The sequence below is a fragment of the Electrophorus electricus genome, chromosome 3 (assembly GCF_041902795.1).
Source record: "Electrophorus electricus isolate QZ-2024a chromosome 3, ASM4190279v1, whole genome shotgun sequence".
Classification (NCBI taxonomy): domain Eukaryota; kingdom Metazoa; phylum Chordata; class Actinopteri; order Gymnotiformes; family Gymnotidae; genus Electrophorus; species Electrophorus electricus.
The window spans coordinates 11,715,001-11,729,656 of record NC_137499.1 but is presented as its reverse complement, the minus strand read 5'-3'; the positions used below and the strand labels follow the sequence as shown (position 1 = coordinate 11,729,656).

Sequence of the window (14,656 nt, the reverse complement as noted above, 5' to 3'; positions counted from 1 at the left end):
ACGATTTTGTTTCCATTGTTTCAGCGACTAACCAGTCAAGAAATAAACGTAACAAGGACGTGTCTACGGTTTACATAAAATCATCATCATCATCATCATCATCATCATCATCATCATCATCATCATCATCAACAGCACACAGTTTGCATTTTTAATTTTCGCTACAGCTCCATCGCAGAAAAAGCTCTCAAGTATTAACATTTGGGGGGACGGTTGTTGACGCTCTCCCCGGCCTTCTTTACTGTATTCTCCATAATATATTTTGAAACCGGGTCTTTTTTGTCGAGACAGAACAGCTTTTTCCGTGGTGCAACGATATTCTATCTTTCGCAGGCAGGGTTTGGGCCGGACTTTTATTCTGACGACCGCACGGTAACTGTCCCCGGAAGTCCAGTTATGCGCTAGTTCACAGTCACCCTTCTAGGCTCCGGCTGCTGGCGGTCGTACTGGGTAACCCGATAATTATGCTCTTTTACTGTGTCTTGCATGCAGTTTTTATACAACTGTGCGCCTATTGTCCTAAACCTTGCTGTCTACCGTATTCTAGGGAATAGTTTAGCAGCGTGCATCCAGCTGTTTGTTGATATCTAGGCTACTTGTTGACGAAGTCCCGATGATAGTTAGCAACATGTGACTCAAAACAGATCACCTAGTTTCTCTTGTTAGTCAGGAAAGAAGAGTCTAGCGATAATGAAAGGGCCCTGCACTCACAGATAATGTTTTCTATCCGATAGATAGATGTGGTGTAATGGGTAGTCCTGCTTTGCACGATCTGCCAGAGATGCCTGTCACTTTAGGCTGTCACTTTAGGTTGTCATGCAAAGAGAAGTGCTCTCTTGACCTGGAGGAAAACGCAGTCTCACAACACATGTGCTGTGATTTGCTGGATTGCAGGTGCAGCAGAGGCCAACAGCAGTAATGGGAGCCTTACTCTCCCGGTGGAAGGTGCGTGTTTATCACCAAGCCATTCTTTTTTTGAACATTTAGGAGACTGACTGAATTATTCGTGCCACCTAGGAAGGACTACGCAAATACTGTCACTTTTCTTTTTTTCTGTGCTCTTTCAGGCAAAGCCTACCACAGTGGAGCTGTTGGAGGAACTAGATAAGGTAGGCTATAGAATATGAATGTGTCTCGCAAAGGTGTCTCATTTTCTCTGCACTCTCCCTTCTGTGCTGACCGCTTGATCGGCAGGTTGAGGTGTCAGCTCGACTGACTTTGTTAGTTCAGTGTTAGGCGGTGGTGTTGGTCCAAGTTTGAGCACCCCCTACCCCCAGCTGTTCCTGCCAGTTAGCGTAATGGGCTGCGTTTGGCGTTGTATTTGTAGGAAATCAAAGACCTCGACGAGTTCCGTGCGAAGAACCAGCGCCTGCAGAAGTTGTGGGTGGGCCGGCTTCTCTTCTACTCAGCAGTGCTGTACCTGCTCACCTGCATGTGTGTCTACTACCTGTACCTGCCTGAGCAGTGGAGCACCCGCCTCTACACTGCCCTTCCACTGCTCCTCTTCCCAGCGCTGTGAGCGTCAAACGCACCCCCCGGCACACGCCACAGCCCCGCATCCTGTCCTGAAAGGCATCAGCACTACACAGTTTAGGGCCTGCATTAATAAACCTGCTTAGCTCATCTGAAACCTTTAGGACGCTTTGTGATTTGGTCTTACGGATGGGTTTACTGACTTTCAGTGCTATAAGCCACACTTCGTTTTACAAGATTGCAGACACACCAACATGGACGTGTGTTAGACACACATTACGGTTATTGTGCTTTCAGTCGTCATGTCATTTTTTTTAATGTACTTTTTCTCTCTCTTTGCAGTGTGTGGTTTGCACGCAAGCTGCTCATCTTCCTCTTCTCCAAACGTACAGAGAGAAACAGTGAGTGTGTGATTTTGATTTGTGGGATTCTGGTGGATTGTGCTTCCTTGCTCTGTCCAGGAGACACACGTGTGCCAGAACTGGTATCTGTTTCTGATGGGCCTTGATCATCAGCCAATGGAGGGTGTGTTCTGAAATCAGAGAGCTCTGCTGAGTGCCTGCAGGACTAAGAAATTACAGTGCTTCCTGAACTACAGAAGCTCTATTAAACATCAAAATCAAAAATCAAAATGTATTTATATTTACAGCAGATGTTGTCACAAAGCAGCTTTACAAATGTCCAAAGTCCAAGCCCCCAGTGAACAAGCCAAGGGTGACTGGCAAGGAAAAACTCCCTAGAGCACAAAGAAGAAAACCTGAGAGGAACTCAAATGTCCAAAACATTAAAAATTTGATTTGTATATTTATTTAAAATGATCTGTCTACAGTAATTGAGCATTCCATCACTGTACGAAGAGAGAGGTTTCTGGTGCTTCTTCACATTAAGAAACTGTATGTTACCTGGATGTTTGAGAGATTCTGTCTTAAATCTATTTTGAACAGGGCCACGCCCATGTGAGGGACTACAAAGCTATTTGATCCTTCACATGAGCTGCACTTTATAGAAAAAAAAACAAAAACCATTACTTTCATAAATATTTTTTGCTACTTTTTGGTGGCAAAAATGATTAGTTTCTCCTTTAAATTCCTTTTTTTTAAATACCACTTCATCACCACAGGTCAGATTTGCCCTTTGACCTGTGCTGGGTTTCTTGCTTTTTAGTGGAAGCATGGTGAGTGCTTCCAGTGGATAGTTTGATTTTACTAATGGCTGAAAAGTGCTTTGGCACTCCGAGAGTTGGTTTGCTAACACGCCAAGTAATTGTTTGAATGATCAGGTCGATGAAGCTGATGGTTTTGTTTGCACATTATGACGGGCCATTTGCCAATGCACGTTTACTCTTTGTTTCAGATGAAAAATTAGAGGATTTAAAATCAGAGAAAAGAAAAATAGTAAGTGTGGGGTTTTTTTTCCATTTGCAGTTGCTTGGGCATGTGTGGAATGACACGAGTCATAATGTGTGCGCTAACATATCATTTTCCATGATTAATTTTAAACATGCAGTTCAGTGTAGTAATGCTGTTGTTGGAAATTAGAACGCATTAGCCTGAATGAAAATACAGCACCTGACTGCGTGTCCTTTTAAAACAAGGTTAATTAGATTTTTCTTTACAGCTTGAAGAGGTAATGGAAACTGAGACGTACAAAAATGCCAAGCTAATTCTGGAGAGATTTGACCCTGAATCAAAGGCAAACGTGGTGTGTCATCACTCTGTGTAAAAACTACTGTAACCAGAACCCTTAACAATAAATCCTTTGGGTCTAAATGGCTGATGGTAATGCATAACTCATGAAAAATAATGTGTTACTTATTTTAATAGGAATCGCAAGCTACTCCAACTCAACCTCGTATGACTCCCAAACCAGGCCAAGGTTTGTATTAATATTAAGGTATCCAAGCTTGTGTTTGTGTGTTTGTGTTAAGATTCTAAGCGTCTCGCCGCCGTTTTGCGTTATCCAAAGATGTTAGACAACGTCACGTTGCCATGGCCACTCCAGGACCCATGCCCCGCCCCGTGACCCCTGGAGCCACACCCCTTCGCGCGGCACCCGGGGGCCCTCCAGAGAAAGGACTGGCTGCTTCCACCTCCAGCCCGGCAGGAGCCAGTGCCATGGAAACCCCGCCCTACATGAGGAGGATCGTCAGTCCCTATTCGCCAGCACCAGGGACAGGTGAGACGCGCCCATATGCATGCGCAGTGTATATGTGGAGCATTCTTACGTGTGTGTGTGTGTGTGTGTGTGTCTCTATCTCTCGCATGCACGTGTGCACACAGAAAACTCTTCCCTGTCATTTCACTAAACCACTTACTCACATGCTTACAAACTACAGTTCTCACGAATAACAGTACTGCACACTCTGCGAAGAAATGTGAGTCCGGAGGAGTGCCAGGTATCGTTCCCTCTTCTGGAGACCTCCAGAAGCCTGGAGCAATGTATTAATACCAGATTAACTTCCCTTCCAGGGATCAAGTGTTGTATGGATCAATCCAGCGCACACGTTCATCTAAACGTTTTAGTAATCGGTAGACGGCTCAGAGCTTAGCACTGTTAACAGGTTTACCACTGAAACATAGCCAGCAGAGCCCGCAGCCGTGTGTTAGCCTGGGGGAAGCAGAGCGGTCCTCAGAGCCCAGCAGTGACGCCATGGTCAAAGAAGGAACTTTAACGTGTGATGATGCATTGTGGCGGCGGCGATGATGATGATGATGATGCCCCCTTGCAGGCATGTACCCCCCAGGCCCGCCACTGGCTCGGCCCGTGCTCCCACGAGAGCGTGGTGCAGTGGACCGGGTCATCGAGTACCTCGTCGGAGATGGACCTCAAAACAGGTATTTACACAGATGGATGCTTGTGCGCACATTTGTCTAGACATATACGTAGCCCTTCTGTAACCAGTCTGAGATGATTTTCAGGAATATGGTTTTATGTTTAACTCAAATAGCTAGAAGTACCAGTGTAAACAGCATTAAAGCTTGCTGGCTTTAACACTCACACACACTCTCTGCCCAGATACGCTCTGGTTTGTCAGCAGTGCTTCTCTCATAATGGCATGGCCCTGAAGGAAGAGTTTGAGTATTTGGGTAAGATATTAATGCACTGTCAGCACTGAACAGTGTATAGCCTGAAGGGTGTATATAAATATAGTTTTGTGTGTGTGTGTGTGTGTGTGTGTGTGTGTGTGTGTGTGTGTGTGTGTGTGTGTGTGTGTGTGTGTGCTCCTCAGCCTTTCGCTGTGCGTATTGCTACTTCATGAACCCAGCACGGAAGACTCGGCCACAGGCACCCCGGCTCCCGGAGTTCAGCTTCGAGCGCCGACTCCGCTCGGACTCACCAGACCCGCAAGCCACTGCAGCCACGGATCCTCCAGGACAGAGCGACACCCATGAAGGTAACCCAGATACACTTTACATGCTTAAATCACTTGCCTCGCTCGCAGGTCTCTGGTCCAAGGTTGCCCTGCAAAGTTCATTGTCAGTTCACTGTCGGTTCATTTTGAATGCACGCATGAGAGAGAGAATGTGTTTTAAGTTGCACATTTTGTTTGTGTATGTGTCTGTTTTAGAGAGTTTAATGTCGAATCGTCGCTCCCATTCCTCCTTGGGTGTTGCACCCTGGAGCAAAGTCCACAGTTTCAGGAGAAATCCCACAGGTCCTAGTCCCCACACCCTCTCACCCACTGAACTGAAGGAATCACACGCATCTGTAACGGTTTTACTTGCTTACACACTCGCACACTAGTACACATTGGAAAGCACGCTCCTGCCACCAGCATTAGTCACTGTTCTAAAAGCAGCTCGCACATGTGCAGCCTCAGACTGTCTTGTTGATTTAAGCTTGTGTGTGTATGGCCACGTGTGTGCAAGGGTGTGGGATACATATTATTGCATGTATAGCGGGTGGGTTTTCCATGTACAGTCTGAGACTAACAGGGTGTTATGTCCCACTGTTTCAATCTAACTGCTGAAGTATGTTCTTTCTCAGCAGTCTCACTGACCCATCTGGTGTTTGGTGGTTTGCGTTTTCAGTTCACTTCAGCACTTTGGGATCTCTGTGTGTGTGTGCGTGTGTGTGCGTGTGCGTGTGCGTGCGTGTGTGTGTGCGTGTGTTTTTTTTAATTTTTTTATTTTTTTAATTCCTTATTTGTTTACTTTATTTGATGATTTCCTGATTAATTGATCTCAGTGACATTAGTGATGTATCCTTGCAGATGTTCTGGAGTCCACCCCGTCTGCTGACCTGCCGGAGCCAATCTTAGATGAAGCCACGCCCACACGTGAGGAAGGCACGGATTTGCCCCGCCCTCCACGTAGCCCCTCTCCCTCACAGGAGTCTCAGCCAGAGAATCAAGAAGGGGTCACTCAGAAGACACAGCTGGAAGAAGAGGAGTTGAACTAAGTTTTTTCGTTAGTCGATGCTCCATATGCTATATTTTAAGCCTTTAGCAAGTTCACAGCAGCTGTTAACTTATTGCCTAATATGTGTCCTGCTGGATTTTATTTGCACTAGTTTGTTTTTGCCATATTTAATTTTGTAGCATTACCTGTTTAGGCAAGTACAAAGGTACCATGATCTGAATTATAAAAAAGATTAAAAAAAAAACAGACCAATGATTTTAGTGCTGCCATCTTCTGGACAACGTTGTGCATCACACTGAGGTCCAAGCAGCCAATAGTAGTTAAGTATGTAGTGTTATCATAAACAGGAGTATAGACAACGTCACTGTTACAGATAAAAGTGGAGTGGCCATTTTAATAAACTTCCTTGTCAGAAGCCAAACTCTGTGAGGCAAAGTTGAAAGTTGATGTAGGCCAGTGTGAAATTTGTCTCCCAAACTACAGTAAAGGGAGAATAGTCCCATTTAAACAGATGGGCATCATGTTTACTGTTGGGTACATTTTAAGCACGAATTCCATTTTGATCAACTCATCAAAACACTGATTTTGTAAGTCTTAATGTATTTTTAGTAGTTGGTCCTAAATGCTTGGTCAGTTGCAATATTTTATTGAAATCTTGGGTTTGTTTTGATTGTATTGTTGTGTTTTAGGCCTAAAGGCCATTCCCATCATCTGATTATTTTAAGCTCTCTAGTGCCTTCCTGCTGAGATGAGCTGGGCTGTTTCCCCTCCCGTGGGTATACTGCAGCCATGCAGCCAGATCCAGACATTACAACAGCTGCAACGGCAGAGGCTACCAGCCGAGAGCAGTGCACCCAACGAAACGTGCAATATGCCTGTTTACCACGTTCAGTGTGTGTATTTACCATGTTCAATATGTGTGGTTACCAGGTACTTGGTAATCACAAGCTGTGGTGGTGTTTGGCAGTTTGTAACTGCCTTTGTAATCCAGCTTCACAGTCCACATGGAAACTTTATGCTGCATGAACAAATACGTTATTAATTTTTAGTTTGTTTATTGTTGAAAAGGAGGTGTAATGCTTCCAGTGGTTATATGCTTCTAACAGTTTATCGTAGGTGAGTGATTCTGTCAGACTGACTCTGATATCTGATAAGAGTAAACAACACTGGCGATCATGACGATGCTATCGTCAGTTCCTCCGGAGGGGTAGTTCAATCCCGTCTTCAGTCGGATGATGCTGCTTTGTCACAGTTTGGTGCAGCAGTTTGGTTCCATCTAAATGCACATAGGTCCTGTTAGGTGTCTCTGTGCGTGATAGCTGTGTTTACACTAGTGTACATCTGCATGGCACATCTAATAAAGGTTCTTTTTATAAAGCATGTGATTGTGTGTTCATCTTTTGAGACATTTAGACAGTGTGACTTTTATGATTAATATAGTTTCCAAAAGAGTGGGAAATGTGTTCTTTTTCAGTGTAGGTTAGCTTTGATTGGTGCAGTTGGCCAGCAAAGCACTGTGGAAGCTATTGTAGCAGTATTGAGCCTGGCGTGCCATTATTATGGGGTGGGACCAGAGGCTGTGAACAGGGCATTCAATGCTGTGGCCTAGTGACATCATTGGTCAATAGCTCAAATATTTCTCAATGTACTGTTTTATTTACTGTTATGATTATGTACTGTATAATAAGATCAAATTCAGTTGTGTACAGTACATTCTAGTGAAACGTTAGTTAATTAGTGATTGGTTTCAATCTTTCAGAATTCAGTGTGAGATGAGGATACTTGAGCAAAGCCATGACTGCCGTCAGTGTTTACCAGGGTTCCTGTAGTCAGGGCACAGTGCACAGTGCACATTTCTGCAGTTTATTACAAAATAATGCAACACCATTCTGCAACGATGAAATGACAGTGAATTCAGATCATGTGTTTAATTTTCAGGTGTACAAATAATATGCACATGCAGGCTGGAAACCCATCTATTTCTGGATTATTTAAATGAACACTGACCCTGCTCCTATGTTGACTAATTAAAACTAGTACTTATTGTAGGGTATTGTTTATTGGGGTGATGTGGACTCCTCCTATGTTGACTAACTCTAGTACTTATTGTTTATTGCAGTGATTGCTGTTTGAAATAAAGCTTATGAATTTTGCACTTCTAGGCATCAGCAGTGATCCCCGCATTTCTACAGTATTCTAGTTCATTGGTATGTTGGACTCTAACCTACTGTACTGTACTAGGATGTACTCTATGAGAAAATGACAAAGCACTTTTGTAGGTCGCTCTGGATAAGAGCGTTTGCTAAATGCCGTGTAAAATATGGATTTGTACTTTAAAAATCCCAGGCACAATTCAGCTGTAGGTAGGATTGCTCAAAGTGAATGAAAACTGTTTTCTTGCAAATCCATATGCATTCTCAAATGGGAAAAGGTGAAGCAAAGTTTTTCGAGGAGTGGACCGTTCCAGTGGAATCAACATTGTTTTGGATGCTTTAAAAGAGCAGAAAGTCATTTTTACCACCAAAAAGTAGCACATGGTATTTATGAAAGTGTTTGTTTGTTTATTTGTTTTATTTACCTTTTTCTATAAAATGCCACTCACATGAGATGTAGTCTTCAAATGAAACAGAGCAGGTCCCGCACATGGAGATGGCCATGTTTAAAACAGATTTAGTACAGAATCTCTGAAATAGCCTCTAGGTGTAAGAATAGCTGTTTCATTAAGTAACATTAAGTAATGCACCATCATACACATATAGTAGAAACATTTTTTCTAATGAAAGTGAAATCTAGGATAAGGTTTTGTAATATAATAATTATAGCATCCATCTTTTGTGGAAAAAATAAGATGTACTGTAGAAATTCATCTCAATTTAGACTAAGGCAGGACTTCTTATGCTCTTACATAGGCAGTTATCCTGTAAGATTCTTGCTTCTATCATTAGTAGGTTCATAGGTACTTTTTTTTCTGGAATTTTTTTTAACATTTTGGAAGTTAATAGTTAATTTCGACCTACTAATGGAGCCAGTACAACATTTTATGTTTGCTTGTATTCTTTTGTTGTGTGTTATTTGTTTGTTTTTTGTTTTTTTTTTTACATAGAATAACATTCTTCCTTGTGATAATCTTCAAATGTCATTATTAAACATCTGAAAAATATTTGTACAAATTGTAGTTTTTGGGATCGTCACAACACACAGTGAAAGGTTTCTAAAACCCACAACATACACAGTGAATAACAGAAATGACTCTTAAACTGATTCCAGTACAGGTCCCATTGCCTCTTCTGTCCCAGGCTTCACTTCCAATAAAGTTTGCAGTGAATTACCTTCAGTTACGCAATATTAGCATCCGGGACCTTAAATTGCGTGTCGGGCATGCGTAGTGGGTTCTCGGCGGTCCGACCTCTGCATCCCGGTGAGTGAAGGCGAGCGAAGCAGTCTATGCATCTTAAACATATTAATCTAGTGCCATCTTCATCTTTCAAACGTGTCAACATCGACCGATCTGGCATGTTAATGCCCTGCCGGTCTTAATGCATGAGCAACAGGTGTTTATCCGCGGCAGGTTGTGGATGTGTATTGAAACGTTTCATTGACCTTAACTGTTAACAATCCAGGTTATTCTTCCCAGCTGACTGAAACGGTCACCCAGTTTTGTTGAAGATGTACGCCTGTGCGAAGATCGTGTGTACGCCTGCACTGGTACGTTTTTGTGCGTTTTCAGTAATCCCAAATTACCTTTCGTGCACTAGCTGTGATGGTGTCTGGTACTTTGTGCAAAGGGCCTATTGAACTTGACTTGCCCCTGTGGAGGCGTTGCTTACAATCTGGTCTTATAGACCAATCTATAAGCGCAGGGTTGGGTTCATCTATGTGCAGTAGCTCTCGGGTTTGTTTTCACATCCTACAAGCGCAGGGTTGGGTTCATCTCCTGCTTGAAGCTAGCTGGATTGCTAATGTATGAAGTGCAATCCCTTACTCAAGGTCATTTTCCTTTGCCGCTAACGGAGGCGTTATTTTCTTGTATGAAAGTGTAGGACGAAACACCCCCCCCCCCCTTAATAATGTAAGTTGCGGGTAACGTATGTTAATATTTGTCCATTTCCTCCATCTGGTAAGCCAGCTCTGCTAAATGTTGGCTTGATTAAAACTCTTCAAAAAGCTCTGCACCTAAGACAACTTTAAATTATAAGCAAGTTTAAATTGTGAGCATTTGTGCTAGCTCCCTAGCTGGATAACGAGCGTGGTACCACCCACCTGGTAAGGTGTTTGGAGGTGCTTTGAGACTGATGTCCCACAGACTGGGAGTCTAACACGACTCTGTTTGTCCTTAATATCTGGTTTATTGTACAGTTCAGCTCACCTTGACTTTTCTCTGTTAGGTTCGCTCCGGCTCCAGGGCGCTGTACAGACCCCTGTCTGCCTCCGTGCTTTCCAGGCAAGATGTCAAATCCGAGGTGAGTTCAGGCTACTTACTTGTTTTACTTTGCGGTTTCATTACAATCAGCCATTGGTTGTGTGCACCCTCCAATAGATGAGACAATTTTAGACCAAAAATGCTTGTCTGCTCATATGCCATATGCCATATGATGGCCATACAATAGCCATACAGGCAGGGTTAAATTTCACTTGCATCATTGGTATTGTTTTATTTTTATGACTGAGCAGTCAGCAGTTTTATGATTTTCAGTATTGCCCTATGATTTTGGGTATGGTGGATGTTGCTCGTTGTTAATTTGCCCAGATCTCTTGCAACAGGCTAGTCCAGTCCTCCTTCCCCAGAGCACTGTATCCCAGGTTGCACTGCGAGGTTTCCAGACAAGTTCGGTGAGCCGTGACATCGACACGGCGGCCAAATTTATCGGCGCCGGAGCCGCCACTGTAGGCGTGGCCGGATCTGGGGCCGGAATCGGGACGGTGTTTGGCAGTCTCATCATTGGATATGCAAGGTACAGTCGATCTAGGAACAACAGCACCACAGCTAGGAAAGGCAGTGTTCAATGAGCTGAAACCCGCCCCACTGATACGAGTGCCGTACAAACCCCAAATTGTCATTGGCCTGTTTATTAAAGGCAATTAAATGAATACCTTTTGGGATCAGTCATAACTTGGGACATTTGTCAGTTGGATGAGGATGCCCCAGTGCTTGAATCCTGGTTTCTTGCACCAGCGTCTGGTACTTGAATGAAGGTTTTCTCCATTGGAACATGGTGCTCTGATGCGCTGAGAGAATCACTGAGCATGTGCGTGTGTTTCCACTGCTGACCTACATGCTGTTGGCTTTTATGAAAACCGGTGTCTTGCTCGGCTCCGGTCACTGACGAGACGCTTGGATGTCTCAGTGAGCTCATCTGAGACCAGCATGTCTCTGCTTGGCTTAGAAGCGGAGTTGAGCTCGAAGATCGCAGGGCAATTCCCGCTCAAGCCAGTGAAGCATTGTGTGAACTGAGGTCCGCTTTCCCCAAATTTAGCTGATCACCTTCGGTGTATGTGGTGTTTATTTGTTTGTACTGGAGCTGCAAGACTAATGTAGCTGGATGCTGTTTCACTGGAAATGCACGCACAAACCTTCTTTAACTTTTCAAATGTTGAGCTACTTCTTAAAAACAGATTTTTGAATAAAATGTATAGTCTGTATTTATAAGTGAAAACTGGAACTCCATCACGTGCATGAAGTCCTGCTTTCCAATACACAGGGGGTGTCATGTCGCCAAGATGGTTGCCCCCGTAATGTTAGCCATTCAGTGTTTTTATTTTTTAGAGATTTCAACAAGTCATTGTGGCCTAAACCACATTACCTCTGGCTTAAGAACATGTGCAGATTTGGGCTTGCACAAATGTAAAGATCTGGGGTTAAATAGCTTTCAGTACTATTTTTAAATGCAAGTTCGTGCTTTATTCCATCACTTGAAATGTAGTAATTGTAAAATGCTTGGTTGAGGCAAGGCTGAGTAGGTAGGTGATGAGAAGCTAGCAATGCTCCCTTAACTGTCTGCATCTCGTGACACCAGATTCATACGCACAAAGCAAGTCAGGGGTCCTGAGCAGTACAATTCAAAGTGTCCCGCGCCCTTGTCACATGACCCTGCCTGCTCCTCTGCTTCCCCGCCTGCAGGAACCCATCTCTGAAGCAGCAGCTGTTCTCCTACGCCATCCTGGGCTTCGCCCTGTCCGAGGCAATGGGGCTCTTCTGCCTCATGGTGGCCTTCCTCATTCTGTTCGCCATGTGAAGTGGCACTATACCTCCATCTGCTGATGACACAGCCCCCCCTGTTGGCTGAGGTGTGTGTGTGTGTGTGTGTGTGTGTGTGTGTGTGTGTGTGTGTGTGTGTGTGTGTGTGTGTGTGTGTGTGTGTGTGTGTGTGTGTGTGTGTGTGTGTGTGTGAACAGAAGTACATTGTAAAAATGTATCCAATTATGGAATTAAAAAACCTGTTTCACTATTTAAAATCTTTGGGGGTCTTTTTTTTAAAAACTTGTTTTAGGCCCTGCTATGATTGGCTTGAGATCCTGTTGGCTTTTTATTTATTGGACCGCAAGTGAATTGTATGCACAGTGGCTTTTTGGATAACCTGGTGTATAGTTACGATACGGTTGTTTAATGCCATTTGGTTTGGCTTGATGGTAGGGTACCAGATTGACTGTGTTAAATGCCTAATAACCGCATACACAAAAGCTAATTGGGTCCACCTCTAGCAACATGCATCACCCATGTTGTTGGCACTGGGAGCTGTGTCTTCATACATTCTCTGAACTGTGTGTACCTAACTGTATTAGTCAGCGTGGAGTCAGATAAAAGCCACGGTAACAGTCACGGAGGAAAGTTTGACCTACACACTCGGGGCTGTCCTGCTAAAGGACCAAGGTGGAATGTGCTCAAATGTAATACTTTCTTTTCTTAACTTCTATCGATTGGAAGCTGCTGACATCGACTGATATTTTAACTTTACAGGGAAGTTGGAATGTATTCTGTGTGGATATTTCCTTCCTGATTTTCTTTGCTCTTCTTTCCTTCTTCCATTGAGACGGTAGTTCGATATGCTAAATGTGCGTGAGATTCGGGGCGTAACGCGCATCAGATTTCAGCCCTAAAAGATGAGCTAGAATGTGCTGCCCGGGCGTGAGCGCACGCGAGGTGCTCTCCAGCTGGCCTCCACATTCCACGCGCCGTTCAGCAGTACACGCGCACCAGTCGCTCCCAGCTCGGGCTGCGAAGAGATCTCCGCGTTCAGCGATTCGGATCATCCAACACCCCGCAAAATAACGCACTCGTGGTTCATTAGTGCACCACCCCACTAGAAGATGGACTACGGGCCAATATCTCATCTAACTGCCATATTTCTTGTTATATTTGGTGAGTAACTGTCCGGTTTTTTTTTTGTTTTTTAATGGCGAATTAAATATGTATATGATTGAGGTTAGTTTATTAATTTCTTATTTTTAAAAAAAACATTTAGTTTTTTTTTTTTTTACAAATGGCATAATACTCTGCTTAGTGTGTGTTCTATAGGCTCCATGCTCAATATGTGGAAAACGTGCCACTGAAGGTTTCTCAACTATCAAGCCGTTAAAACTTTATTTCCCCTTATTATGTAATACAAATGTTAAAACGTGAATATTGAGAATGACGTGACCGAGATGCTCCGCGTGATAAAATGGTAAGATTCCTCTAGACAGCTGAAGTGTCTCAGGAACGCGCGCGATGCGGCTTGATTGACAGGTACATGTGTGCGGCCTGCCCGTTGTTTCTAATTCCGGTCATCACGGGGGGGTCGTTTCAGTCATTTCTCATTCGTTTAACGGCGTTCTGGAGATGGACTTGCACATTTAAAATCGGTGTGGCATCTGGGCTTGATTTATGGTCCCTGCCTTTGCGGTCCGCTGGCTAGCTTTGCGCATGGCGCACGTTCCACCACCCCGCGCGGAGCTGTGCGATGCTTGTAATCCGAATAGCGGCACGCTGCAGCGACCGCAGCCAAAGCACAACCGAAGGTAGCACCTCGTTACGGGAGACGGTATATAAACCCCTCTATCCCCCTCACCTGCGTGCATAGGAGAGCGGGGAGATTTGGGGTGAAGGCGTAGGCCGTGAGGATTCCCAACCAAAAGGTGGACATGCCATCATGCGTCCAGTACGTTTGGTGAGGACCATATGTAATCATCTATAAAGTGGCAAAACACTTATTTCTCTCTCCGCGCTAGGTCAGAAAATCAGATCCAGCAAAAAGTGTCTCCGAGTTCACAATCCACAGGCTGCGTGACAGGTGACCTTAGCGACAGGTCACGAGGATATCGGAAGGAGAAAACTGCATTGTTTTTAGGCTCAGTACTAAACTTCAAGCGCCTTTAAAATATTTTTCTCAGCGAGTAAACATTAAATTGATTGATTTATTAAGCAAAAAAGTGAAGCATTATTTTGGTTTGCATTATTGTAACCTAAACCAACCCGCAATAAGGGGAAAGATCAGACATATTTCATTTGGCGGGGATTGTTAGTAATGTGCACGTGTTGCCACAGTGTCTCCTGCTGATCAAGTGGCGTATGTGGACGTGCCGCATGTGGTAGTAATGCGTCATGTGCAGTTGCCTGTCTCAATCAGCACTAATCCTCTATGCAGCAGGTTGTTTGTCTATGTAAGCCCTTTTTTGGAAACTAATAATTCATACTATGTACTCAGCAGGGCTATATAGTGTTGTATGTTTTAAACTGTGTTTGTGTGTGTTTGTTTCAGGTCCAGGTCCAGGTTTGTGTTCTTCTGATGAGACAAGACTAGTGAAAGACTTGTTTAATGGTTATAACAAAGTGGTGCGACCTGTAA

The 14,656-nt window shown here is 44.0% G+C and overlaps 3 protein-coding genes across 8 annotated transcripts in view; all 3 read left to right on the top strand.

Annotated features, from left to right (window-relative positions):
- The first annotated feature begins 371 nt into the window (after positions 1-371).
- lnpk (lunapark, ER junction formation factor) lies at positions 372-7,214 on the top strand. 2 transcript variants are annotated; one of them, XM_035526817.2, is made up of 14 exons: positions 372-450; positions 895-945; positions 1,068-1,109; positions 1,328-1,515; positions 1,816-1,874; positions 2,827-2,867; positions 3,091-3,174; positions 3,297-3,348; positions 3,439-3,648; positions 4,202-4,307; positions 4,489-4,559; positions 4,703-4,867; positions 5,042-5,128; positions 5,687-7,214. In XM_035526817.2, the coding sequence occupies exons 2-14, from the start codon at positions 919-921 to the stop codon at positions 5,872-5,874; spliced, it is 1,320 nt and encodes a 439-aa protein (XP_035382710.2). In that variant the 5' UTR covers positions 372-450; positions 895-918; the 3' UTR covers positions 5,875-7,214. The 2 variants fall into 2 exon arrangements, with proteins under 2 accessions (XP_035382710.2, XP_035382713.2); XM_035526820.2 differs by lacking the exon at positions 5,042-5,128 and having other exon boundaries at positions 374-450.
- Positions 7,215-9,172: 1,958 nt separating this feature from the next.
- Positions 9,173-12,216, top strand: atp5mc3b (ATP synthase membrane subunit c locus 3b). Of its 5 annotated transcripts, none has more exons than XM_027018686.3 (5): positions 9,173-9,252; positions 9,455-9,539; positions 10,220-10,294; positions 10,620-10,786; positions 11,953-12,216. In XM_027018686.3, the coding sequence occupies exons 2-5, from the start codon at positions 9,501-9,503 to the stop codon at positions 12,065-12,067; spliced, it is 396 nt and encodes a 131-aa protein (XP_026874487.1). In that variant the 5' UTR covers positions 9,173-9,252; positions 9,455-9,500; the 3' UTR covers positions 12,068-12,216. The 5 variants fall into 5 exon arrangements, with proteins under 5 accessions (XP_026874487.1, XP_026874482.1, XP_026874484.1 ...); XM_027018681.3 differs by having other exon boundaries at positions 10,596-10,786; XM_027018683.3 differs by having other exon boundaries at positions 9,181-9,252; positions 9,469-9,539; positions 10,596-10,786.
- A 115-nt stretch (positions 12,217-12,331) lies between these two features.
- Positions 12,332-14,656, top strand: part of chrna1 (cholinergic receptor, nicotinic, alpha 1 (muscle)) — a 6,265-nt gene continuing 3,940 nt past the window's right edge. The window contains exons 1-2 of the mRNA XM_027018699.3: positions 12,332-13,191; positions 14,570-14,656. The exon at positions 14,570-14,656 is cut by the window's right edge and continues 62 nt beyond it. Of these exons, the coding sequence (XP_026874500.2) occupies positions 13,140-13,191; positions 14,570-14,656 (139 nt within the window). The 5' untranslated portion in view covers positions 12,332-13,139. The remainder of the gene's footprint in view (positions 13,192-14,569) is intronic.